The sequence below is a fragment of the Fistularia commersonii genome, chromosome 5 (assembly GCF_037954325.1).
Source record: "Fistularia commersonii isolate RoL2024-O1a breed Wild chromosome 5, RoL_Fcom_v1.0, whole genome shotgun sequence".
Taxonomy (NCBI): Eukaryota; Metazoa; Chordata; class Actinopteri; order Syngnathiformes; family Fistulariidae; genus Fistularia; species Fistularia commersonii.
In genome coordinates this window covers 7973419-8000910 of record NC_141288.1, presented here as the reverse complement: position 1 = coordinate 8000910, position 27492 = coordinate 7973419, and the positions used below count along the sequence as shown (strand labels likewise).

The window sequence follows — 27492 nt, the reverse complement described above, 5'->3', positions numbered from 1 at the left end:
TGATCTGACCACCAGGTGGCCGGAGGTCATCCCGCTGTCCTCCACAGCTACCTAGGACGTGTCCAGGATGTTTCTTTCTTCCTGAGTCACCCGTTTCAGCACCCAGTCCAACATCACTTCGGACAGGGGTCCACAGTTTATGTCGGCACTCTCAGAGGGCAACTGGGTGGACTGTTTACCGTGAGTTATGCTGGGGATGCGTTCATCCCTGAAGGACGACCTCAATGCATCACTTACTGAGCTGGTTCTTGTACACCTGTTCTGGGGAGTTTTTGCCTGAAAGATCTGCTCCCCCTCCCCGTCCGTCCAAGGTTCCTGTCAAATACCCCTGGCTCATGGGTTCCTGACCCTGTTCACCATTGTTTCCCACTATCTTTTGTAGCTATGGAGCTCATGTCAGCCCAGTTTGTGTTTGTGCGACATGACACTCACCGCTCTCCCCTTCAGCGCCGTACAATGGGCCGTTCAGGGCTCTTGAGGCAGGCGCTAAGAGTTTTGTACTAGATGTGGGTGGGCATAGGGAGCAAGTATTGCTTGATCGACTGAAGTCAGCACACAGTGGCTGGTGAAGTTCTGTTTCCTCCCCAGGTTCCCGCCATGGTCACCCCCTGTCCAGTACCCTGGCAGCGTCCACAGGCCCAGCAGCAACGGCTGTTTCGACCGAGGGACATTGCAGCCATTATGGAAAGCTGGTCTGGCCTCCCATGAGGTACTAATATGTGTTCCAGGGTCCCTTCTGGGTGTTTGGGGGTGGGGGGGGTTGTGGCAGACACTAAGGGGTGTGGCCTTTCAAAGGACTAGAGGCTGGGGGACATGGTTTAAACTAAGGATATATTCGCCCGCGGAAGTTCACTATGGAAGTTGTTTGTTGGTGCTCGTTGATTAAATTTGAGCTCATCCCTGACTCCAAGCCTCCGTCGTCATTTCCTTGCCATGCACCCCCCACCCATGCTAAAATGTCGAACCTATGTAAACTCTGAGATGAGGCATGCATGTAGCAAATATCACTACAGTCTAGGATATACATAAAAGTAGCTGCAACTACCCTCTTTATGGATTGAAAAAATGCAGGACTTAACTGAAATAAAAACGCGGTCTCAACCTTTTTACCCACTTGATGAATATATGGGGGATTTGTTGAATAAATTTCCATGGTCAAAGTTAAGGTCATCAGCCAATGTTCAATTTTTTTTTTCAAGATGCAAAGGGGAGGATGGAAAGAAGATGATTCACTTTCACGTTTTTTGCAATTACAACGAGCAATTTGACAGAACGACCAGATTAAGGACATTTTGCATTAGAATGGAACAATGAAGAACAAAAACCAGAATGCAATGGCAATGGAAATCAAAGATTGTGTTGGTACAGCACAAAAAAACATGTGACTCACAGATATAGATTACAAATCTTGATGTTACCATCTAATCTATAAGAGGTAGAGCAGGCACGGTGCATTAATCCATGTTGTGCTGTTTTTGTGCTGCTTTGGCTAGATTGTTAACGCTGACGAGTGTTTATGCGGTTGGTGGGCCTCTGGTTTTGCTTTTGGTGCTCAGTGTAATGCTGTGGTTTAGTAAACAAAGAGCACATTATTGTTGAGTTACTTTCTTGTTCCTTTACTTATAATTGCAACTGTGATGTCAGAAGTGGGGATGCATGAAGGCAAACAGAAGAAACTGAAAACCTCCTAACACCCCTTCATGAACGCGTCCTTCCCTAAACGACCAAGATGCACTCTGGAGAGGGACCAATCAGCCCCCTACATGGAGCCAGTCTTAACCTTCTAGGAGGCAGTTGCTAGCATACCAACATGTCAAGGGTAGACACAAGCTCTCCCTTCAAGCCAGCCACTATTGCCAGCAGCTCCACCCCCCTCACCTCTGTTGGCATCTCCATAAATGCCCAAGGTCCCACTGTTTGGGACAATGAAGATGCCTCGATATAATGAAGAGGAGTCCCCAGAGATCTACCTCATCCAGGTCCAACAGGTAGGCAGCACTGTTCAATAATTGCTCCAGCACAGGCTTGGAGACACAACAGAAACAGCAATTATGAGAGCTGCTGGCCCTGTGTGCCACTATCTTTGCTGTCAGAGATGAGGACAGCACTAACATAAGCCTGGCTCTGCATGAAAATCACATTGGCGGGCCAACCCCATCTGTCTCTGCCCCTGTCATCTGCCGCAACCAGGCAGATGATCAAGAAACATCAGTGACAGGGATTATCAAATCTTTGACTAGCCCATGGGTGCCTCCCGGGGTTCTGGTCAGGAAAAAGAATTCAATCTGGCTCTTCTATATTGCTTATCGCCTTCTCAACAGAATCATATGTAAGGAGTTCAATTCCCTGCCCCAGGTTGATGACGCCCTTTACTACAGGTACAGCTCAAAAAATTGGAATACCATGAAAAAGAATAATTAAATAAATCATTAAAAATATTTTTGTCACTCAAAAGTTCAGAAAGTGAAACCCAAATATTATGTAGATTCATTACACATAGAATGAAACATTTCAGGGTTATTTTTTGATGACTATAGCTTACAGATAATGAAAACTAAAATTCAGTGTCTCAGAAAATTTGAAAAATTACACAAGATCAATTAATAAAGGCTATTTTAAACAGAAATGTCAGACTTCTGAAAAGCAAATTCATTTCTGTGCAGTCAATACTTGGTTGGGGTCCTTTTGCATCAAATACTTCATCATTGTGGCGTTCCATGGAGGCGATCAGTCAGTGGCACTGCTCAGGTATAATGGTTGTTTTGATAGCAGCCTTCAGGTCAACTGCATGGTTGACTCTATAGGCAAGGCTCCAAGTCCTGCTGGAAATTGAAATCAGTGTCTCCATAAAGCTAGTCAGCAGAAGGAAGCATGAAGCACTCTAAAAATTCCTGGTAGATGGCTGTGTTGACTGCAGACTTCAGACTTCAGAAAATACCATGGACGAAAACAGCACATAACATGGCATCTAAAAATCATCTTGATTGTGAGAACTTCACACTGGACTTCAAGCAATGTGGATTATGTGCCTGACCATTCTTCCTGTAGACTCAGGGACCTTGATTTCCAAAGGATGTGCAAAATTAACTTTTATCTTGAAAGAGGACTTTGGGGCCCACTTCCAGTGGGTGTTGGGGAAATTCTGGTCCACCATCCGGTGGCACAGGAGGGGGACGCAGTACTGCGTCAACACTGTGTACAGTGGGAGCGAGACGCTGCTGACTTCAACTCAACAAATTGTAGATCAGTTGCAGGAATACTTCAGAGACCTCCTCAACATCGTTGAAAGGCCTTTCAATGAGGAGGCAGAGCCGGGGGACACTGGAGCCGACACACCTATTTCCAGGGCTTAAGTTACTGAAGCAGTCAAAAAGGGCCCGGGGGTGGATGGGGTCTGACCAGGATTCCTCAAGGCTCTGGATGCTGTAGGGCTATCCTGGCTGACACACCTTTGTTGTATTGCATGGTTGTCGGGGAGAGTGCCGCTGGACTGGCAAAACTGATTCCCCTTTTTAAAAAAGGAGGATCAGAGGGTGTGCTCCAACTACAGGGGGATCACATTCCTCAGCCTCCCTGTTAAGTTCTATTCAGCGATGCCGGAGAGGAGGGTCCTTCTGGTCTTTGAGCCTCAGATTCAGAAGGAGCAGTGTGGTTTTCATCCTGGTTGTGTACAACAGTAGACCAGCTCTATACCGTTGGAAGGGTCCTCGAGAGGGCATGGGAGTTTGCCCAGCCACATGCCACAGTCTACATGTGTTTTGTGGACCTTGAGAAGGCATTCAACCATGTCCCTCAGGAAATACTGTGGGGGTGCTCCGGGAGTATGGTCCACATTGCCAGTTGACTCATTTCCAGTGAAAGTTGGACTCCTTCAGGGCTGCCCTTTGTTACCGATTCTGTTCATGTTTTATGGACAGAATTTTATAGGTGCAGCCAGGGTATCGAGGGGATCCGGTTTGGTGGCCGCAGGTTTGAGTCTCTGCTTTTTGCAAGTGATGTGGTTCTGTTGGCTTCATCTGGCCATGATCTCCAGCTCTCACTTAAACGGTTCACAGTCAAGTGTGAAGCGGCTGGGATGTGGATCAGCACCTCCAAATCCAATACCATGGTTCTAAACTGGAAACGGGGAGAATCCCTTCTCCGGGTCGGGGAAGAGGTTCTGCCCAAAGTAGAGGAGTTCAAGTATCTCTTGTTCACAAGTGAGGGAATGATGGAGCGGGGATCAACAGTCGCATCGGTGCAGCATCTGCAGCAATGCGAACTCTGCATCAGTCTGTCATGGTGAAGAGGGAGCTGAGCCAAAAGGCGAACCTCTCAATTTACCAGTCGATTTATGTTCCCAACCTCACCTATGGTCACGAGCTGTGGGTAGTGACCGAAAGGACAAGATCACAGATACAAATGGCCGAACCGCCCTAAGGACGGCCTGACTCTCTCTTGGAGATAAGGTGAGAAGTTCGGTCATCCGGGAGGAGTAGAGCCACTGCTCCTCCGTATAGAGAGGAGTGAGATGAGGTGGCTCGGGCATCTGGTCAGGATGCCTCCTGGACGCCTCCCGGGGGAGGTAATCCGGGCATGTCCATCTGGGAGGAGACCATGGGGAAGACCCAGGACACGTTGGAGAGACTATGTCTCAAGGCTGGCCTTGGAATGCCTTGGGGTCCCCCCAGAGGAGCTGGACCATGTGGCGGGGGGAGGTCTGGGCCTCACTGCTCCAGCTGCTACCTCCTGTGACCCAACTCCGGATAAGCGGGAGAAGATGGATGGATTGATGGATATTTCACAACAAATCTTTTAAACAAAGAGGGTTATTATACACAATAAAGGCATTTGTCCTCGTACAAGTATGTCATTACTCAATTAGGCAGCATTTATTTCCTTGGTCGATGCCGACCTGACACTCCATTGCTTGCAGACTTTTATAGTTTAGCCTTTACCAATCCCTGTGGGGAAATTCGTTCTCTGCGATTACCCATCATGGATGAACCATGAGTAGTAGGCGGCCATCAACCAGTACCAGGGGAGCAGTTTGGGGTTCAGTGTCATGTGTTCATGTTCCTAAAAATTGGTCCTAGTAAAGCAACCTTTGAGAATTCAGTGGCAGTCTATTTACCGTGAGCATGAGCAAAGCGGTAAATACCAGGTTTAATATGCTCAGGCATATAACATTTGTGAGTATTGCATCATTTTGAGAAAAAGATAAATTACTGTAAATCTAAACAGTAAAAAAAACATATCTTTCTTTTTAGGTATCACTTATGTGGCTACCAGTATGAAACTGCTCTGTACAGTATGCTTGTTTAGACTTGAGTTTGTAATTTTTAAGATTAAGTCATGTATTCCATAAACTGCATCGCTTTCTGATTCCTGAACAATTATTGTGGCCAGGTACAACAATGACAGGCTTGATATTAAATCCTATAATCTAATACACTGTAATCCAAGGAGATTCGTCAGGGTTTTCCTGTTTTTTGTTTTTCTAAGTTCTTTGGTTTTCACCATGCTCATTTCCATGCTGCTTGCCCAACAAAATACTCAAGTATGCTGAAATGACAGACATTTGTAAAAAGTCAATTTGAACAAATAATGTTAATCAAAATCATCTAAAGGGTAGTAAGTTCAAAAGCTAAAAATTAATAATATATCTCTAACAGTTTCTTCCACAACCCTTTGTGTTTAATCATTGCCAATTCCACTCTTCCTGAATTGTTTTAACTATTCTTTAAGACGTAGCTAGATTATGGCAAGGATGGTCAACATTTTTAGAATATTGGTTTTTCCAAGGACAAATGAGGGATACAATACACAACTATTTAAGGAAACTAACACATGGAGACATCATTTTCCATACAAATAAAATTAAAGAGAATGTTGCCTATGGCTAGTTCCAACTAACGGAGATAATTTTTGACCAGGAAGAGGATATTGAGTCCAAATCCAAGAAAAAAATTTAATGCTTTCAGGTATGTGAGTACAGGAACATTACCATGGAGAGGGCCTACACTGTAACCAGACACGATAACAAAGGATCTTTATTGCAAAGACAGGGTCCCAAACAAACAAAGAGAAGCCTGTCCCATCTCAATATGTAGCACAGAGGCAGAAAACATCAAATATCATGATAAATGATAATCCTGGCTTAAGTTAAATAATTCTTGAACATCCCTTAATTACTCTGTGGACAGTACTCCCCAAGTAGTTAAATGAACAGACAGCTTTCTTTAAGCAAACACCTACAAAACCTAAGTGATCCTAAGAAACTTTATTAGCACTGCATCAATGTGAAACAAAGAGAAACTTAAGGGAATTTTACCTCTCAGAGAGGAGTTCAAAATCAACTGCTTCATTGGCTGCAAATCTTCCTTTGTGGTGTACGGACTGGAATTTCCCAAGTGTAAAGAGTTTTACAGTGAAAGAACTAAAAGGTGCCAGGAAAGACTAGAGGACCATAGATATGCAATTTTGCAATCTCCCCCATAGCTGCTTTGCTCCAATGATCCAACAATCCATAAGAACTATTTAACTCCCCGCTGAAAACAGGATGCTTAAATCTGCCAGAGCTTTTAGATGTAATAAAAGCATTTAAAATGTCTTGCTTGGAATTTTTCTTGTGATTTTCCACAACCTTACACTGCTGGAAAAGAAAATGTGAATCCAGCTTGTTAAAATATTCAAACACATTTATAAACTGTGGGCTCAGGGATCAAGATGGATGAAGGAAGCCAGTATCTGTTTCCAGGACACTTGAACATGGTGACTTGACATATCACTCATGAACATCTCAGCTCAGGAAACTGAATCTGGAATTAGCTTTGGGTTCACTAGCTATTACGTATAAACAGTCAATCAATTTGTGTTTGAGTTTAAGACGGGAGAATTTAAAGATGTACATACACAGTATACAAATGCCTAGCACAGACTGTACCTAGACAGTTGTGTCCATCATGAGCCAACATGAATCCATCGTAGCAGGTGCATCTGTAGTTGCCTGGAATGTTGATGCATTCATGGACACAGCCCCCATTGTAGTCGTTCTCACACTCATCCATGTCTGAGAGAGACAAAGACAGAAATTAATTGATAACAAAATATACCTGTAAATTACCACAATTTACAAATTTCTGTTGTATTTTGTATAAATTCCAAGGAATTATTAATTGTGTTGCCCCATTTGGGGGATTTCATCTTGAGGGTCATACTTTTCAGGAAAAACATATATGCAAATATCTGATTGAAGGGTCTGATGTACACATAAAAAAACAACAAATTATTGTCTTCAAAAACTGCAGTTATTCCTAATAATCAAATCCATCTTGAGGGGAAAAATTATAACTAAAATATATTTGTATTTGTCTTTAAATCATTATAGCATTTTCTGTTTTTTTTTAAGTGACATTTTTAATTCAAGCATGTCTGAAGATGAGACAGTGAAAGTGACCTTATGGTGCCATTCGGTGAACACAGTTTCATGTATGTGAAGTAATTGATTACTTAAAATGCCAATAAAAGGTAACACAACAGGCACTAATTTACAGTGATCTCCACATCCACATGCTGCTAATTAAAAAAGTAAATATTTTCATGAGTATGCGTCACAGAAAGCTATATATTAACCATGATGATGTTCTTTGGATTTGTTTGCATGTTTGTTTGTTTATTTTTCATAGTAGACATACACTGAATGTTTGAGGCAGGCCGTTTATAACCACAGCTTAAATCATGGGAATGCGGGTGGGGTGAGGAACAAGGAAGGGCTGTAAGCTTATATTCATTCATAGATGATGCTCCCTCCCTCAACCCACGACCCCCTACCTCCAGTGGAGAATTTTATGAGAGCTGCTTAGAACTGGCTGCCCTGTGGCACCACTAAAACAAACAGTTCTCCCCCTCAATGTGAACAGAAAAAGTGAGAGTGAGAGGAAAAAGTCTTGCTTCCACACGGAGGGGTGACAAAACACAAATATTCCATGGCTTGTATTCTAGGATAGTTCTCTGTTTCTGTCTAGTAAATCCTTATTTCTCTCTGTCACTTTTGTCTGCTTAATAAAATGTCAAATGATTATCACATACATTTTGAGAATTTGCTGCAGAATCTGTTCCTTTGCCCATGCACCCTTAACTCTTCCAAATACGGGAAAGTCCAACTTCACAAAATGCACATAAACAACATTTTAAGTGACCTATTTTTAATAATATTCTTAATAGGCAGGTAAATACGTAATGTGTAGACGCATAAATGTATGTCAAGGCCCTGCTCTACCTGACTAAATCAAAACTGATAAACTTTTGATAAACCATTGAAATTTCCCCACTGCGGGACAAATAAAGGCACATTCACAAACTCCATCCATGCATTTGGTGTGACGTGGACTTTCCACCTTTGTCTTGCCATGTAGGACTTGGCACCACATTTACTATTCCAAAGCTACCAAATAATAATCTGGTGAGTACTAATTTACAAAACTCTTGAGGTCTACCTCACAAGACAGTCTCACATGACAGTCTTGTGAAAATGTGTATTGCTTTAACCATAGATCAGTAGTAAGTGGAATCGCTCATGGGATGCATTTGTAACATTTGTGACAGGATCCGGAGGCTGATATACGTACGGGTCACCCTGGCAACATGGAGGCTACTGCCAAAGGGAAATTCATGTGATGCACAATTTCAGCTGTGAAAATTGAAATGCATTTAACAGAATTGGAAAACTCTGACTTTTGTTAACAAAATACTGTCAAGCAGAGTTGGTAGATAAGAAAACTTCCAAAAGATAAATCACAAGGAAAAGGACCTTGAAATGGAAATAGGGAGAAAAAGATACTAAGGAAATGAGATGTCTAAATGCTTTAACCTGAAAGAACATTGAATAATAACTTTAAATGAACAGTTTGAAGAGAGAATAAAATACGGTAATGTTGTTTTAAAAATTAAAGGCTAATATGGCAAACACAAAATTCACACCTGAGTTCCTAAGCACCAAGGATGGCATGTTACTGTTGCTCCCTGGCAACACAGCCTGGTATTTACTCTTCACCACTTCAATACTAAATGGATTGTTTGATTGGAAATTGAGCAAAATGTCATGTTTGAATTGTTTGTTAAACTCCTTGTATTTGAAGTTGCAACAAATGATCTTTTACTCTAAAATACTAAAACACTGACTAATTGAATCCTTTTTCTCTCTTTCTATTTTCACCTTTGTATTTTGTTCCCTCACGTCTACTAATCTCAACTAAATGTAACCCATTAATAACTGGAAGTATGACATGAACTACCAGAGTTACCAGGTCTGACCAGCAGACTCTTAGACTTTGAATCCAAATCCTTAAGATATATGTTTGGAAGTAGTAATAAGGCTGCATAAATTAAGCCATAGTAATACAATCTCGGTCATTGTTTCACGGGAAGCTAAAATAAGAGATAGGAAACAGCCAACACATGCAGTCAGCAGATTCCAACTTTCTTCCACAAAAATTGACAAATTTTTCATGTTTGTCGAATAAGTCCTAAAAGAAGATAATAAAATTCCATTGATCAAATGTGAAAAAAAGAAAAAAAATATTTTGTCACATTTGTCATATTTATGAAAAAAATGATCCAATGACACAGGTGTGTGGGGTAAATGTAAGTAAGTCCTAAGGATTATCATATCATTTAAAGATTAAACCACAGTATTTTGTTTTTGAATTTAGTAGTGATTGGTATTGTGCAACACTATATTATTGGATCATCTTTTTTCAATACATTCATGGTCAACGTTTTTGGTCCAAATTCAATCTTTTGGCACATCATAGCCAGATCTCAAAATCTGCACTTTGAAAGGTTTACTGAGGTCTACTGAGGTTACCCAATACTAAGTGTATACTTAACAAGCCATTCCACATTCCACTTTTTAACTTTAGTCCAAGAGACTCTCTCAAAACCTAGTTATGACAGCACTAATGCCATGAAATTTTAGTTCTACCACACTTCTATCACAAAGTATTTTTATTTATTTCTAGCAATGGTGCGACTTTTCTCACATGGTGTTATACATGTATTTTCAACATGTATTTCAACTTATTTGTTATTGATATGATCATTTATTTGTTTACTATAATGACTTTTGTAACTCCATTTTATTCTCATGCGATAATCAATATACCGGTATTCTCTTCTTATACAAAATTAGACTGTTTTTACGATATTGCTATTGCTGTTGTGCTACCTGAGGATGCTGAGAAAAATTAAACTACAAAAAAAAACCTTCACTCTGTCTTTTAGTATTCAAAGGAATACAGACAACAACTGCACCTCTAAGGATAAATGGAAAGCAGTAGCTGATTAACAGAAGCTCATAAGTAGGCAAATAAATTCAAATCAGCTCATGGATGTTTTAACATGGATAGTCTGAGTATTTCACTTTAGAGATAGATCAAACAGCAACACTGAAAGGTCTTGTAAAAGGAGCTATCTCAGCCTCTTTGCAGCTGGATTCTTGTACGATCTTTATTATAATTCAAAATGCTGTTTCAGCTTCAGTGTAGCGTTAGTACTCTGCTGGCCGTGATTGGTGAAAATGCTCACCTCCCATATCATTCTATGAGTCCATGCAAATAAATGAAATAAATTTTCTTATGCCAATCACCTTTATTGAGTAGATGATACATATATCTAGTAAGAAAACGACATCAAAGCAAAACTATCTAATCAGAAATAATTTTGTATTAATAAGAGTTCTATGAAGTTGCAATGTCAACAAAGGTGCTTCTAATGACACAAACACATTCATTGACTGGTAGAAAAGCATTGGCACCAAAAACTTTTCTTGGTAAAGAAATTCTGTATACATGTAATGACAAAGATGAGCACAATGGTTTGTCTCAACAAAATTTTTTTTCTACATTTTAACTGAAACACTCGCTCTTTTGATATCTTGATTTTTGTTTAATGTTTCAGGGATTACAGGCAAAGATTCCCTGAAATATGCATGCCCAGTCAGATCTCACTCCTTCCTCTTCCATGACCAGCAAACTGTTAGGAAAGCTAACAATATCCTTCGGGATCTGTCCCAAATCTTGTTCCCGGCATTTGAATGGCTCCCCTCAAAAGCTGCCCCGATGCATAACCTTGAGCAAAACCTGTCCCCAGAGTCATCCAGTTCCTCAACTCCGAACAGCGTCCACCCCAAAGAATAATGCTGCTAAGATTATGATTTATTTGTGTAGATGTACAGCACATTGCAAAGATTTACAGGTGTAATCCTTGGCCACTATGCAGATGTTCAAATATTAACAGATGTACAGCCATTTGTATACATGTACAGTCTATGATACAGTTGTGCAGTTTATTTATAAATGTTGGCTGTTTTTGCTGATGCCTATACTCTGCCGCGGGCCCTCCAATTGCCTGTCGGGTATAAATAAAGCGACTCTGATAAAAAATATTTCAATTGATATGGGTATAAGGATTGTTTTCATTGCTCCAGAATTCCTTAATACTTAATATTTTACTTATTATAAAGACTTAACAGTTCAAGAGGTGGTTATCAAATTATTTCATTCATATTGTAAAACAAAGTCAGGGTATAACTTCTTAATTTACTTAGTTATGGTAAATCCTTCTGAAAATGCTTTGGTTCACTATTGGTTAACAAGCTGGTGTCTGTCACTGGCAATCAGGAACTTAAAAGTTTGGATCTCCCTGGTTGCCGGGTCATTTGCTTTCGCCCATTTATTCTCAACTCTTGCTCCTCATGCACTCACCCTCATTCTGTTTATCTCGTTCCTCTGTCTTTCTATGATGTCGCTTTCCTATGATATTCACCATTCACTTCCCCACGCCATTTGCTCCTTCCTCACACTCCTTACACACTGTCTCCCATAACTCTCTCATTTTGTCTGTAGGTCAACCAGTTCAAGAGGTTGCAGTCAAATAATTTTATTCATATTGTAAAAATAAGTCAGGATAACTTCTTAGTGTATATAGTTTAGATTAATGCATTGGGAAAGTTGTGTGAAGCTGCACTCTGGAAAGCTAATTATACAGGTGTCAACACAAGCAGCACTTCACTCTCTACATGAGTTTTGTATGGGATAGATCATACCTCGTACACAGATGTGACTAAAAGGGGTTTGAACTTCAAGACTAAGGTGTATATATGTTTTATGCTATAAAAACAAAGTCTTCACTGAAGTCTACCATTTTCAAGCAAATGTCATCATATGTTAAGACTGAGACAGTAATCGGGTTGAATTATATTTAATTATTTCAATTATTTCAATGGTTGAATTATGCAGCCCCAACAGAATTCAAGCTAGTGTTCTCGTTTTCCCAAAACTGTGTCAAGGAAGGAGGGGGGAAGGTGTGTCCTTGGGCAGAGAGAAAGGGAAAGGCAGGAGTCTAATGGTTCTAATGGAATGTTGGGGGAAAAAAAGCCAGAGTTGGACCCCTGTCAGGAATAACCAAATGGAACAGAAAACAAGTTCAACAGGATTTTGTTGTGTTGCAGGACATGTATGAGCATTGTAAGACAGTGGTGAGGTTTGACTGAGAAGTTCAAGGTGGACATGAGACACTATCACAGATTAGTACTATGTCCCTTTTTTTCCTATAGTGATGTGCAGACTGACAGATAAGGTTAGACTGGAATCACCATGGACTATGATGTTTACAGATGACACTGTGATTGATTTTGAGAGAAGGGCGCAGGTGGAGGAAAATCTAGAGGTGGAAATATACCCTTGAAAGAAGTGGAAGAAGTAGAGAAGTAGGCTAGCCACAGCAAGACAGGATAGATGTGTGTAAATGAGAGACCCAAGTGGTACCATGATGTTACCGGGAGTAGAAATAAAGAAGGTAGATGATTTTAAAGGGATCTCCAGTTACCAAGATGTTATGTTCCTATTTAATCAGTATTTTTACCAGCAACATAAAAACGATAATAAAAGCTCTCATCATATCTTAGTTTATATGAAATTCTAAAATAGTTTTAAATATGTTTTAACAATGGTCGTCATTGTTGTTTACATTGCAACGCTGTCTGAGTTGTGATGTCACATGGTTGACCCAGACTCGGTCCAATTCATTTTACCATACTGTGCAAAAACATGTCAACTGTGCAGTCCTTCCCATCTGTATCTGAGAAACAAGGCGAGGAGGACAGCACTGAAGACATAAGTCCATATGAGGTTTTAAATGAAGATGAAAAAAGACGAGAAGAGGCCAGAGTCAGCCAAAGGCGCTGGTGTGCATACAGCAACTGTGTTGCTATACAAACAGAGAAAGACAGCTCTGTTGAGTGACCAGGTGACTGGCTATCAGTTTCCCCCGTGATTGTGCCAGTGCCCAGTCTTCAGGTGCTACTTCTGCAACAGCGGGTTTTTAACATCCTCACAAGAAGAAGTGCTTCTGAGACATGCGCAGCCCCAGCGGCACTCTAAATGATCTCCCTGCGCAGGTATCCACTTCTGCCTCAGTGAGATCAGCAACCAGAAACGGTAGAAGCTTGGTGGTGATGGGGGGACCTGGTGATGGGAGCAGTTTTGAATGTGCTGGAAGCTCCAAGTCAAAACCCTGCACACCAGGGGAACAGGGCTATCTATGGCCATTTGCACCTGGGGTTGAGTGGCAGCTGCTCCTGGCAGACCCTCTGTGCATCTAAGCCAGGGGTGTCAAACATACGGCAAGGTGGTTCGATCGGGCCCCCAGGATAATTTAACAGTGAAAAAAAAAAGCATAAAAGTCATGGATTTCATTTTTTAAATTAGATGTTACAACGTTGTTTCTACCCTGTTCTCTACCTCTCCGCTACTCCCTCATTAGCCAAAATGTCATTATCAAAACAGAGAAAAGTAGATAAAGAGTGTAGAATTTTCAAAGAAAAATGGACTACGTCCTATTTATTGACGGAGACGCACAAGAAACCTTTGTGCTTGGTGTGTTTCCAACAAGTGTCAGTATTTAAGGAATATAATATTCAGCGCCACTACGAGACCCATTACAGAGAAAAATATGACAGCTTGAAAGGACAACTGAGAAGAGATAGGATCAACGAATTGCTGGTGGGTCTGAGGAAACAGCAGTCCACTTTTACTTATAGCCGAGAAATCAGTCAAGCAGCGGTAAAAGCCAGTTACCTAATTGCTAGCGAAATAGCATTAGTATCAAAGCCGTATTCTGACGGTGACTTTGTCGATGCATGATGAAGGCGGCTGAACATGTATGTCCCGAGAAGCGACAAGCTTTTGCCAATATTAGCCTGACGAGGAATACTATAGCAGAGAGGATTTCGGACCTATCAGCAGATCTAGACAGCCAATTGAAACAGAGAGTCAAGTCATTTATTGCATTTTCCATTGCAATTGACGAGAGCACTGACATCACAGACGTGGCACAACTGGCCTTATTTATTCGTGTAGTTGATCAGACATTGACTGTTACAGAAGAGTTTTGTGAGTTGGTGCCAATAATGGACACCACAACAGCCAAAGACATTTTCGGCTCTGTCGTTGCTGCACTGGACAGAGTTGGAGTGGACTGGTCCCGTGCGATCAGCCTGGCTACAGACGGCGCAACCATTCATAGTAGGAAAGAAAGCCGGTGTTGCGACGAAGTTCAGAGAGAAAGTACATGACCTTAATGGAGGAGATCGTTTTTGGACATTTGACTGTATTTTGCACCAGGAGGCATTGTGTTGCAAGTCCTTGTAAATGGACCACGTCATGGGGGTGGTTGTTGGCACTGTAAATTTTATCTGATCCAGAGGACTGAACCATCTTCAGTTTGACAAACTTCTCAGTGACAGCAACATTACCCACAGCCTGTCATACTACACTGAGGTGAGATGGTTAAGCAGAGGCGCTGTGCTGAGGCATTTCTTTGATCTACGAGAGGAAATCGGACAGTTCATGAAGAAAAAAGGAAAACCCTTGTTGGAATTACAATTTCAGGGATGGCAACAGGACCTTGCATTTTTGGTGGATATTACTGAACACTTGAACAATCTGAACAAAATGTTGAAAGGCTGCAAAAAAGTTGTCACGCAGTTTTCTGACAACATACATGCTTTTAAGTTGAAGCTGACTTTGTGGGAGACACAACTGGCAAGTGGCGACCCTGCTCATTTCCCCCGTCTGAGAGATGTGTGTGTGACCAGACCTGATAGGGATGTGAAACGGTACAAAAACATAATTGCAGGATTACTGTGGGAGTTTGAGAAACGTTTTCAGGTATTTGGTGAACTTGAGACAGAATTTTAAATTTTTCACTCACCTTTCAGTTAAAGCTTCTGATCTGGCGGTCGAAATCCAGCTAGAAGTCATTGATTTGCAATGTGATGGAGATTTGAAGGGCAAATTTGTCTCCGTAGGTCTGGACAAATTTTATCAGTATCTACTACCAGGGTACCCCAAATTTACAGCCCTGGCTTCTAAAATTTTGTGTATGTTTGGGACAACCTACCTTTGTGAACAAATTTTCTCAGTAATGAATATCAATAAAACAAAATTGCGTTCAAGACTCACAAACAAGCATTTAAATGACATTCTGAAAGTGACAGCTAGTCAGGACATGGCACCTGATATTGATGCACTTGTGCAGGCCAAAAGATTCCAAGTATCAGGAACAAAAACAAGTCCAGACTAGACTAACGACTTTAAAATGCTTAAAGTGCATTACTATATTTTTCAATAACAATTACTTGTTAAAGTTTTGTGCCTTTGTACAATCAGTGGGATCAGTTGCAATGCATATATGTGAATGATAAAGGTAATTTGCACATTTGTCTAAGGAAATCTAAGGTATTTCATGAAATGATTTGTAAAAGATATGTTCATTGAATTTAAACATTTTCCTAATGTTCTTGTGCTTCTTTACACCAAAACAAAAGAAAGACATGATATTTTAGTTATTTATAGCAGAGTATGGTATAATTTTAATGGTCCAGCCAACTTGACATCTCCTGAGGCCATATGTGGCCCACAATGTGAAATGAGCTTGACACCCCTGATCTAAGCAGTCCTTTTTAGAAGCCGCACTGCTTAGCCCGATCAGGGAAGGGCCTAGAAAAGGTGGCCTAGCAAATGTCCACCCAGAACATCCTGGATTGGGAACCGCACCTAACAGGACATTGCACCCAGCGGTCGAAATAAACAGAAGAAAAATAAATCCTCAGCAAAATAATTCTGCTATCATGAGGCAAGAAGGATTGCTACCAAATGCCCTTCATTCTCAAGCAGTCGCACTTTGTAACAGAAGCTGTAGCAGAAGCTGGAAACATAAACATTCAAATAAACTATAAAAGTTGAGCACACAGTTATTTCTGTACTTCTGCATTAAATCATATCAAGATGAATGATATGGGATTATTTAAACATACCATGAAAAATTTTGGTTGTTTTAGAGACAAAATTTTCTGTCCAAAATGTCATATCCTATTTGCATGAATGTCAGTGGGAATTAGCAAGGTGGACTTGGAAGGGGGATGATGAATAAAAAGCAAGAAAAAAAGGTGGGTAAGCACTGACACTTTCCCATTCAGCTGCTTCCTTGTCATTCTTTTGAGTAACTCACATAAGTAAGTGTAATCAGAATAAGAAATGTATTCATATTTGGTGAGACACTATTGCCCGATTATCTAGAAAACAACACAAAGAAGACAACAAAAAGTGTCATTTAGTATATGTACCATCAAAAAATGTTTTATATGTCTTCACTTTGGTCCTCGTTGTCATTTTATCTTTTTTTTAATCCTGTTTTGCCTACTTTTGGCTGAATTATAAGTGGATCAGTCCAAAGGTCACTTTCAGAGACAAGTGCTCCAAGGTTTAGTGGGTGACTAGTGTAGAATTTGATATCATTATAATTACAAGTGGTAAAAGAACACTCCCAACTTGCAGCCTATTCCACCACCAAAAAGGAACAATCGAAATGATGTTAACTTCTATTGTATCCCAGAGGGGATTATGTTCAAATAGGGATGGGCAAGACTATAGTTTTTGACTTACTTGGTTTTTGACATTTTTGACTTACCTGGTGTGACTAATTCCTTGGTTTTGCATTTTTGTCCTATTCAGTAAAAATGCTTTATTGTATACCAAGCAAATCATGTTCAACTGCACATGAACACAATTATTTTTGGAAAAGGGATAGTGATGTAATTAATTACTTATTTGTAGGTAACATATTAAAATGTTTGCAATTAAGAGGTTTGATACAGGTAGCATCTCACATCTAACAACATCTAAGACAGTCATATATAACTATATAATCTATATAATAATATATATAATATAATATAATAACATAATAATATAATATAATATGATATAATATAATAATCTATATAATAACCTCTTTAAAGCTTTTCGTCAACAAGACCAAGGCCTGAATGAATGAGGTTTCTCAGATTCACAAATGAAAGAAATGCTAAAAACTGATTAAATGGGAAAAAAGGCCTGTAGCTTTGTTTAGATGCTGAATTCAAGTAAAAATTTAACATGTTTCTATGTCTAAAAATTGATTTTGAACCACAGGACAAAACACTAAATGAATTTTCAAATGGATTCTTTCTCATAATAAATTTTAATATTATGGAAGAATCTTACTGTAGTCTGAACAGGCTAGCAAAAAATATATTTTATAGTCCAAAGAATAGTAAACAACAATGAACAGGTAAAATCTACCATGATTATTCTGTGGAGATTAAAAAGCAGCCTACAGCCTTACCTAACAAGAGTAAATGTCCCAAGAAAAAAGACTACAGTAGCATGGGACCATGATAACCAAATCTGAACAGTTTAAAATGAAACCACACTAGTTAAGCATAGTTGGTACTTTTCTACGCTGAGATCAATTTACCTTGATATCTCAAGCGTTCTCATTTTCTGCAATGGTACCAAGATGACATTTGACAACTATTGCTGATGGCAGAAAGTACCATTCATGTTTTCTTATGTGGATGTCTCATACAATGTTGGCACACCATTATATAGTTCCTATATAGTTCCTAACCTTGTGTTCAACTTGTAAACATATAGAATACAGCATTTAAGAATGTATTAGGTGAGTATGAGAATGTGGTGTGCAAAAAAGGGAGAAAAAAAGCACCTTGGTGTGATCTTGGTCATCTAAGTAGGATCTAGCTATAATATCCTTTGTGGGAAAAGTGAGTGGAGGTTGAATGACAGCCAGGCACTGCCCCTGTCTCAAATAAAAATGTCATATTTGGAAAAGGTAACACTAATTTTGATAACTGATTGTCATTTAAAAGTTCTATTTTAATATCAGCTTGTTAAAAAAAATACAGTGGTCTACAATATCCAAACAAGCATTTTTGACTAGTTGAATGTATATCCAGTATTCCAATGGCTCTGCAATACAGTTAAGCAGGTGTTGTGGCGGACACCACAGTGTCAACATTATATTATATGCTTAATTGGCTGAAACTGTTGATTAAAAGTACTTTCTCAATTAATTTTGATCAAACACACACAATGAGTAATCTTTTCGCCATGCATTATTCACCCAGATGAAAGTCTTCCAATATCTAATAATACTCCATTCACCCCAAAGACATACCTTTCTGTTTAGCCTTATAACATATTTCTTATATATAGTCACTGAAAATGTACAATTCTCTAAAAGATTAAAAAATTAGAGACTGAACTTGTATCAAATTTGTAAAAAAGTGCGCATGGACAGAGAAACTTAAATTAAGGTTAAGGTGTGAGAGATTGCAGTCTTATCTTCTTTGTTGCACGTAAATACTTAATCATACTATTAATGAATAATAGTTATTATACATTAAACAAAAACTTTGGACAAAAATTAAGCAGAGCTTGGTAGGCATCCCTGTCATTAAATGAAGCTATTAAACTTGGCTATTCTTTATAGCCATCTCACATTGGTATTATGTGTAAAACTGTGCAATACATATATCATATTGCAACTCACAATATGAAACAGCTAACAGGCATGTACACTCCAACATGTACTTTCTGGTAATTTTTCCATCGATCTGCAGCAAAAATTATATGTTAGCTGGATCAATTAGTATATGACGATATGAAGCTATTGACATTCTTGCAAGGTACTCTTTAAAATCAAGAGCTAATGAATTATAAAATGTAACAGGGTTAGTTTCTTTATTAATTCAGAAATTATACATTGTGTCAGAGCTCTATCAAGTTTGTGCAGTACTGTTCAAATAGAGGTTTTCTTTAATTGCTGGTGTGAACAAAAATATTTTTGACAACATGGGCAGAAATAAGTGCATCTTTTAAAATAAATGTGTACAAGGGATTATTCCATCTATTGCTCCTCTTGTTTTGCCACGACAAATAAAGGTTTTACTTATAAAGTGTAATTTAATTATTCAATTCATGGCTTAATTAATCTTAGATGGGTAAAATGGCACTAAATGTTGAGGAAATTTCCACTTCACTTTCACATTCGTCAATTATTGCAAAATAGGGGACGAAGACATTCCAAACCAAAGCCTCCTTACTCTTTTTTTCTTTCCGCTAGCAACAAAAACTGTCAGATGAAGCCTCGGGAGTTTTAGACAGTGATGAAAATCATCTTGTGATATATGCTGAATGATATATGTCAGGAATCTAATTGAGTAAATCTCAATTGCCTGATTCCTGGGTATCTTTCCGACAGGATATGAACACAATGAAAATGATTTCACTAACCTTCACAATGCTTCCCATCTCCCTTGTAGCCTGGCTTGCAGATGCAATTGTAGGACTTTGGTGTGTTCTGACACAAAGCATCTATGTGGCAGTCGTCTGAACCCTCTGCACACTCGTCTGCATCTACAAAAATATGATTAAACTGGGTAATGAAACCAAATGCATTGAAAGATATGTAGAAATCGTGTCATTCAATTTGGTTTGATCATCTTTTCTGCAGTGTAAAAATCAAATGTTTAATATTACATACAAGATCAATTCTATTTTTAGAAATTTGTCCTTGAAAAACATTGTCATGTCTTAAGCTACAAGTGGGTTCCCTTCATCAAGCTCAAATGAAAAAAAAATTATTTATCATAATAATTTCAGTCAACTGTTATATTTCAAGTTTATTCAACCTTTGATTAATATGTGATAACCATTGATTAGTAAATTTGTAATATTGTAACATGTAACATGAAGCTATTTTACAACACTGTAGGAATAAAAAAATGTCTTTTTTTTCCCAGACCAATTACAAAAAAAAAGGATAGAAGGAGTAAGTCTTGACCATTGAAACTGAGCAGGTCAGATCACGCTTAACAACACTCCGTGTCCTAGACAAAATTGCACCTATATTAAATGCTTAATACACTGAATCCCAATCAGTAAAAATATGTTTGACTAAAATGTTTCTTTTGTAAGCGCCCACATTCATTGATCTAATCATTCAATCATTCACATCAAGTATGAATTCTGTAACAATCTTTGGCAGGCCGGATGAAAAAAACCAACGGGCCAGATGTGGCCCGTGGGCCATAGTTTGCCCACCCCAGGCTTAAAGATTGGTGGAAAAATGACTATTGAAAATTACTTGCACGGTTGTTTAAGGTTAATTTATCATCTTAAGTAAATTATTTTTTAATGTATATTTTCATTTGTAGTTGCAATTGTTTAACTGAACTGTTAGGTGAATATTACATTTTGTTATCTTTGCTTAGAAAACAGAAGGGTCCTTGACCCTATGTAAACTAATTTCCTCTTAAAATATACTCCAGACACTTTTTTTCAGTAATGTCATAGTAAGTGAACATTACTTTTACTATATAGTATTTGTATGACAGAAATTGCACTCCTTTTGAGGTTCAGTAATGTAACTCATGAATTTGAGGACAACTTTAACTACACTGTGTGGAGGATTCACATACTAAGAAAATTTGTTCCATGAATAACCAATAATTATTTATTACAAATGATTTCTATCCACTTTGCATTAGTCAGTCAGAGTTGCTAATTGCCCCCTCTGTTAACTATTAAGGTAACTCAATACAATTACTGCTTGTATTACACACAAAATCCAAACATGTTTAATAATATTATTTAAAATAGAAGTAATATTTATTCATTGAGAAAAAAAAGTTATATCCAAGTGATCTCTCTCTCTCTCTCTCTCTCTCTCTCTCTCTCTCTCTTCCCCATCTCTTTCTTTTGCTCTCTCGCTCACACTACATACACACTCTACACACTAAAAAACATGTGTGTGTATACATATACAATCGCAAATATACACATATAAACACACACACACATATATATATATATAAATACACACACACACATATATACATACACACATACAAATACACACACACACACACACACACACACAGTGGGGAGAACAAAATTTGATACACTGAATTTGATACAAACTGATGTTTTGAGCTTTCCCACTTACAGTTGTAGAGGTCTGTAATTTGTATCATAGGTACTCTTCAAGTGTGAGTGACGGAATCTAAAACAAATATCTGGAAAATCACATTGTATGAGTTTTGAGTAATTAATTTGCCTTTTATTGCATAACATACTGGTAAGTATTTGATACATCAGAAAAACAAAACTTAATATTTGGTACAGAAACCTTTGTTGGCAGATACAGAGATCAGACATTTCCTGTAGTTCTTGACCAGGTTTACACACACTGCAGCAGGGATTTAGGCCCAGTCACTGGGCAATATGGACTTTCGGCTCCCTCCAAAGATTTTCTATTGACTTCAGGTCTGGAGACTGGCTAGGCCACTCCAGGACCTTGAGATCCTTCTTCGGGAGCCTCTCCTTAGTTGCCTTGGCTGTGTATTTCGGGTTGTTGTCATGCTGGAGGACCCAGCCACAACCCATCTTCAAGGCTCTCAATGAGGGAAGGAAGTTGTTGGCCAAGATCTTGTGATACATGGCCCCATCCATCCTTCCCTCAATACAGTGCAGTCTTCCTGTCCCCTTAATCATCCCAAAAGAATGATGCTTCCACCTCCATACTCCACATTTGGGATGGTGTTTTTGGGGGTGTACTCATCCTTCTTCTTCTTCCTCCAAACACACGAGTGGAGTTTAGACCAAAATGCTTTACTTTTGTCTCATCAGACCACACGACTTTTTTCCATTCCTCCTCTGGAGCATCCAGATGGTCATTGGCAAACTTCAGACGGCCTTGGACATGTACTGGCTTGAGCAGGGGGACCTTGCGTATGCTGCAGGATTTTAATCCATGACGGTATAGTGTGTTACGAATGCTTTTCTTTGAGACTGCAATCCCAGCTCTCTTCAGGTCATTGACCAGGTCCAGCCGAGTAGTTCTGGGCTGATCCTCACCTTCCTCACAATCATTGATGCCCCACAAGGTGAGAACATGCATTGAGCTCCAGAACAAGGGAGACTGACCATCATCTTGAACTTAAATTGTGCAAGCAGTTGTTGTCTTCTCACCAAGCTGCTTGCCTATTGTCCTGTAGCCCATCCCAGCCTTGTGCAGGTCTACAATTTTATCTCTGATGTCACTCCATAGCTCTCTGTTCTTGGCCATTATGGAGAGGTTGGAGTTTGTTTGATTGAGTGTGTGGACACATGTCTTTTATACAGGTAAGGAGTTCAAACTGGTGCAGTTAGGTAATATAGGTAATGAGTGGAGAACAGGAGGGCTTCTTAAAGAGGAACTAACAGGTCCGTGAGAGCCACAATTCTTACTGGATGGTAGGTTATCGAATACTTTTGCCATGCAATAAAATGCAAATCGATTACTTGAAAATCATACGATGGGATTTTCTGGATTTTTGTTTTAGATTCCGTCACTTACAGCTCATCAGAGTACCTATGATAAAAATTACAGACCTCTACAAGTGCAAGTGGAAAAAACTGAAAAATAAGCTGCCTATCAAATAGTGTTCTCCCAACTGTGTATATATATACACACGGTATGTATACATGTACAGTCACCGATCTAATACATACATATACATATATATACACATACACGTATTACATATATATTTACACACACACAAACACATACACATGTATATATATATATATATATATATATACTCAGGGCGGCACTGGCCCGTGTCTCTCAAAGCCTGCCTTGGGGGGGCACGGAGCAGTGTCTCGCTGTGCTGGTCCCAAGCCCGGATAAATGCATAGGGTTGCGTCAGAGAGGGTATCCGGCGCTAAAAACTTTTGCCAAAACTAAACATGCGAGTCAACCATAACCATATCATACAGGATCAGTCATGGACCGGGTTAACAACGACCACCATTGGTACTGATGACCTACAGGGTACTAATGGAAATTGGGCTACTGTGGGTCAAAGAACAAGAACAAGAAGAGGAGGAGGAGTGCGTGTTCGGAAGCAAAAAGAGAGGAGGAAAGGAAAGAGCCTGGGACTGAGAGTAGGGACTTTGACTATCGGGACTATGACAGGAAAAGGTAGAGAGTTGGTCGACATGATGCAGAGAAGGAAGGTGGATATACTGTGTGTCCAGGAGACCAGGTGGAAAGGTAGTAAGGCTAGAAGCTTAGGAGCAGGCTTTAAGTTTTACTATTATGGTACTGACAAGAAGAGAAATGGAGTTATCTTGAAGGAGGAGTTTGTTAGGAACGTCCTAGAGGTGAAAAGAATGTCAGATAGACTTATGAGTCTGAAACTGGAAATTGAAGGTATGATGCTCAGTGTTGTTAGTGGCTATGCCCCACAGGTGGGATGTGAATCTGAAGAGAAGGAGGAGTTCTGGAATAAGTTAGATGAAGTGATGCAGGATATTCCGAGAAATGAGAGAGTGGTAATTGATGCAGACTTCAATAGACATGTTGGTGAAGGCAATAGAGGGGATGAAGAAGTGATGGGCAGATTTGGTATCCAGGATAGGAATGCGGAGGGACAGATGGTGGTAGATTTTGCTAAAAGGATGGAAATGGCTGTAGTGAACACCTTCTTCCAGAAAAAACAGGAACATAGGGTAACTTATAAGAGCGGAGGTAGGAGCACGCAGGTAGACTACATCTTGTATAGACGAGGTAACCTGAAAGAGATCAGTGACTGCGAAGTAGTTGTAGGTGAGAGTGTAGCCAGACAGCATAGGATTGTGGTTTGTAGGATGACTCTGGTGACAAGGAAGATGAAGAGGACAAAGGCAGAGCAGAGGACAAAGTGGTGGAAACTGAAAAGGGAGGAGTGTTGCATGGTTTTCAGGAAGGAGTTGAGAGAGGGTCCATCAGGGATCAGCTCTGAGCCCCTTCTTGTTTGCAGTGGTGATGGACAGACCGACAGATGAGGTTAGACAGGAATCCCCATGGACTATGATGTTTGCGGATGACATTGTGATCTGTAGTGAGAGCAGACAACAGGTAGAGGAAAATCTAGAGAGGTGGAGGTATGCTCTGGAAAGGAGAGGAATGAAAGTTAATCGCAGCAAGACAGAATATATGTGTGTGAATGAGAGGAACTTGGGTGGAACGGTGAGGCTACAGTGAGTGGAGATCAAGAAGCTGGAGGATTTCAGGTACTTGGGGTCAACAGTCCAGAGCAACGGAAAGAGGGGAAGAGACGGGTCCAAGCAGATTGGAATGGGTGGAGGAAAGTGTCAGGGGTACTATGTGATAGAAGACTAACAGCCAGAATGAAAGGAAAGGTGTACAAGACAGTGGTGAGACCAGTGATGCTGTATGGACTAGAAACTGTTACAATGACCTAAAGACAGGAGGCAGAACTACAGGTTGCAGAGATGAAGATGTTGAGGTTCTCTTTGGCAGTGACCAGGATGGATAGGATCAGGAATGACTCTATCAGAGGAACCGCACATGTTAGATGTTTTGGAGAGAAGGTCAGAGAAGCCAGACTGAGATGGTTCGGTCATGGACAGAGGAGGGATCAAGGCAATATGATTTTTCTTGTTTGTCCCTGTGGTTACATGTCAACAAAACACATTTCAACCACAACTTCAAGAGATCCTATTTTACAGAGCCAAATGTTGATCCTGCAGCTTAAATATGGATGAAATTGCTTCTTCAAGTAAAAGGATTGATGGAATTTAGCACATAGAATCAGCAAGCTTTAGTGGGTCACTGGATGAGACCTTAAAAGTCTGAGTGCAGGTATCATGCAGGAGCACAGGAATTCTGGATCCCCTAAATGCACACGCTTATTGACAGAGAGGAGTGGCTCATATTTGAAATTACGACAATTCAATTTATATCCATTCTCCTTCAGCAACAGTAAGTTTTGGTAGCATGCTCTGGGCACCCTGTGTAGCACTGCTGCCAGAGCTCATTCTCTGCTCAGCAGTATGTAAGACGATAAACAGCGGATATTCTTAATGTAAATATTTTGCCTCAAAAATTTGTGAAACATCTGTTTCAATTTTACAAAGTGTGTAAAAGAAAAACAAATTATTAGTAGTCTTTGTTTAAGGGAGAGTAGTGTACGCAAATCTTATCCAAAAATTCCCTTCGCCGTATCACTTTGAACATCTCCTTTCCTCTGGATAAACCTGAGTATAGTTTTGACAAATGGCCCACTGTTCCAGTACTGACGTCATCCATTCACATTGGTGGGAGTCTTAACAACGTGCTGCCGCTGCCTGGTCTATATTGGGCCCCTGTCTGCTTCTCCTGGGACACTGACGGCTCTCCTGCCGCTACCGAAACCGCAATCCACGCACACACACACACACGCACGCACACACACACACACACTCGCACGCACGCACACGCGCGCGCGCACACACACACACACTCTCTGATCCAAACCCTAAGCCAGGATGCTCAAGTGGACTCCGTTCAAATTGCACCAATTACAAACTCGCTTTTGAACGCTAAATATTACATCAGGCTGTTGCTGTACAGGCCATGAAAGCAAATGAGCGTTAAAACCACGGTTCGGTTTTCTACATATCAAGGTGTGGTTGGTGACTGTATAGACTTTAACGCACAAGAAGCTGAACTTACAGAGAAGGGGTTCGTGAGCTTTCGAAAATTTGACTGAGCCTTATGAATTGCTTTCGAGGAAAATGCAAATCTTGACGTTCTTCTTAAAGCGGGACTTAGTGCTATAGAAACAACGACTTTATCTATTTTATCAATATTTTTCAGGATTTTTCATTATCCTGAGCAATTTCATACAGGAATGGAGTTGCGAAATGTACATTTACTGCATTGGGCGAGCCAGCAGAACTACGGAAAATTACATTAGGGGTAAAACAGCAAAAAAATTAAAAACGTTGTTGTAAACCGTTTTGATAAATAAGGAAGGCACGCTGTAAGTAAAAAGCGACCTCGTTGTTTATCTTTATTCTTTTATATTACCACGCGATTGGTCAATGTTAGTTTATTTCTCAGTCAAGTTTTCTTGGCTTCCTCCTTAAACTCATCAAACTAATGTCATCCAAAAGTGCATTCAAAAATCATGAACGGCAAAAAGGAAAAATGGCTTCTTACCTGTTAGTCCGAAATTACCCATCACCCTGCAAGTATTTATGATGAGAATAAAAAAACAAAGGTCCAATGGAAAACAAACGTTGCCCATGCTGACGGACGCTTTGAGGTTCCAGTGAGGTTGTTCAGAGGGTTTGTAATGTGCATATGTGCACGTGTGCATGTGAATGCATGTGTGCTGCGAATGCGTGTGTGATACAAGAGGGAGACCGTTTTTAGTGGACTCGCAAAGCTGGGGAGTAGGGGGGAACAGGAGTGCGGGTCAACACAGCGAGGTCTCTGATTGGCTTGTTTGTACCGGTAGAGATGGATGAGAGAGGAGAGAGAGAGAGAGAGAGAGAGAGATCATTTATTGAGTTAGGAGCCACCAAGGAGAAAATATGATGTTACCCTTAGGTAAATCTACTAAATTTGAGCAAACTCTATAACAGACGTGCCATGACTCATAATAAGACCATAGAACCTTCGCCCATGATTCAGGATTGCAAGCAGACATTGCAGACACTCCCCCAAAGACGCCCATAGTTTTCGTTGTAGTTTTAAACTGTCATTAGTGCAACTCTTCAAAACTTAAATTTCTGAACACCCCTTTCACTTTAGTGTAATATTAAGCCCCTGTCGTCATGCCTCAGTTTTGACACCATTTTCTAAATTATCATTCTCATTCATACGTTGCATGGTTGTACGAATTTCAGTTTCATGACTTTCAATCTAGCGCCATCACGTGCTCAAACAAAGACAGTGGCATTGCCATCTGCCTCAGTTCCACTGCTACTTAAGTAAAAATAAATTAATGCGTAAAACGTCAATCCTGCTGAACATCGGTCATGTTCATCCATGGACTTGTTAGATGCATGGATGTTGGTCAGCACTTGATAATGTCCCTTCTTGTTTGGAGAATTACAACATTAGAGGCAAGGTTGTCTGTATTTTCTGTATTGTGACGTAACAATGAATATGTAAGTAGCGCCAACATCGCCGCCTGCTGGAGATCATCAGTGTCACTTTACCGATGATATTGGCCCCGCCCATTTCCCCTTGCCATTCAGAGCCAATCAAAAAATGATGCCTTTAAGA

The 27492-nt window shown here is 39.9% G+C and overlaps 1 protein-coding gene across 3 annotated transcripts in view; it reads right to left on the bottom strand.

The window, feature by feature from the left end:
• scube1 (signal peptide, CUB domain, EGF-like 1) overlaps nt 1-26583 on the bottom strand; it is a 147316-nt gene extending 120733 nt beyond the window's left edge. For 2 of the 3 annotated variants that reach the window (XM_086146680.1, XM_086146681.1), the window contains exons 1-3: nt 26419-26583; nt 19677-19799; nt 6926-7051 (exon numbers count right to left, since the gene is read on the bottom strand). In XM_086146680.1, coding sequence (XP_086002806.1) covers nt 6926-7051; nt 19677-19799; nt 26419-26578 — 409 coding nt within the window. In that variant the 5' untranslated portion in view covers nt 26579-26583. The remainder of the gene's footprint in view (nt 1-6925; nt 7052-19676; nt 19800-26418) is intronic. The other variant, XM_086146682.1, reaches the window with a different exon arrangement.
• Nucleotides 26584-27492: the final 909 nt, after the last annotated feature.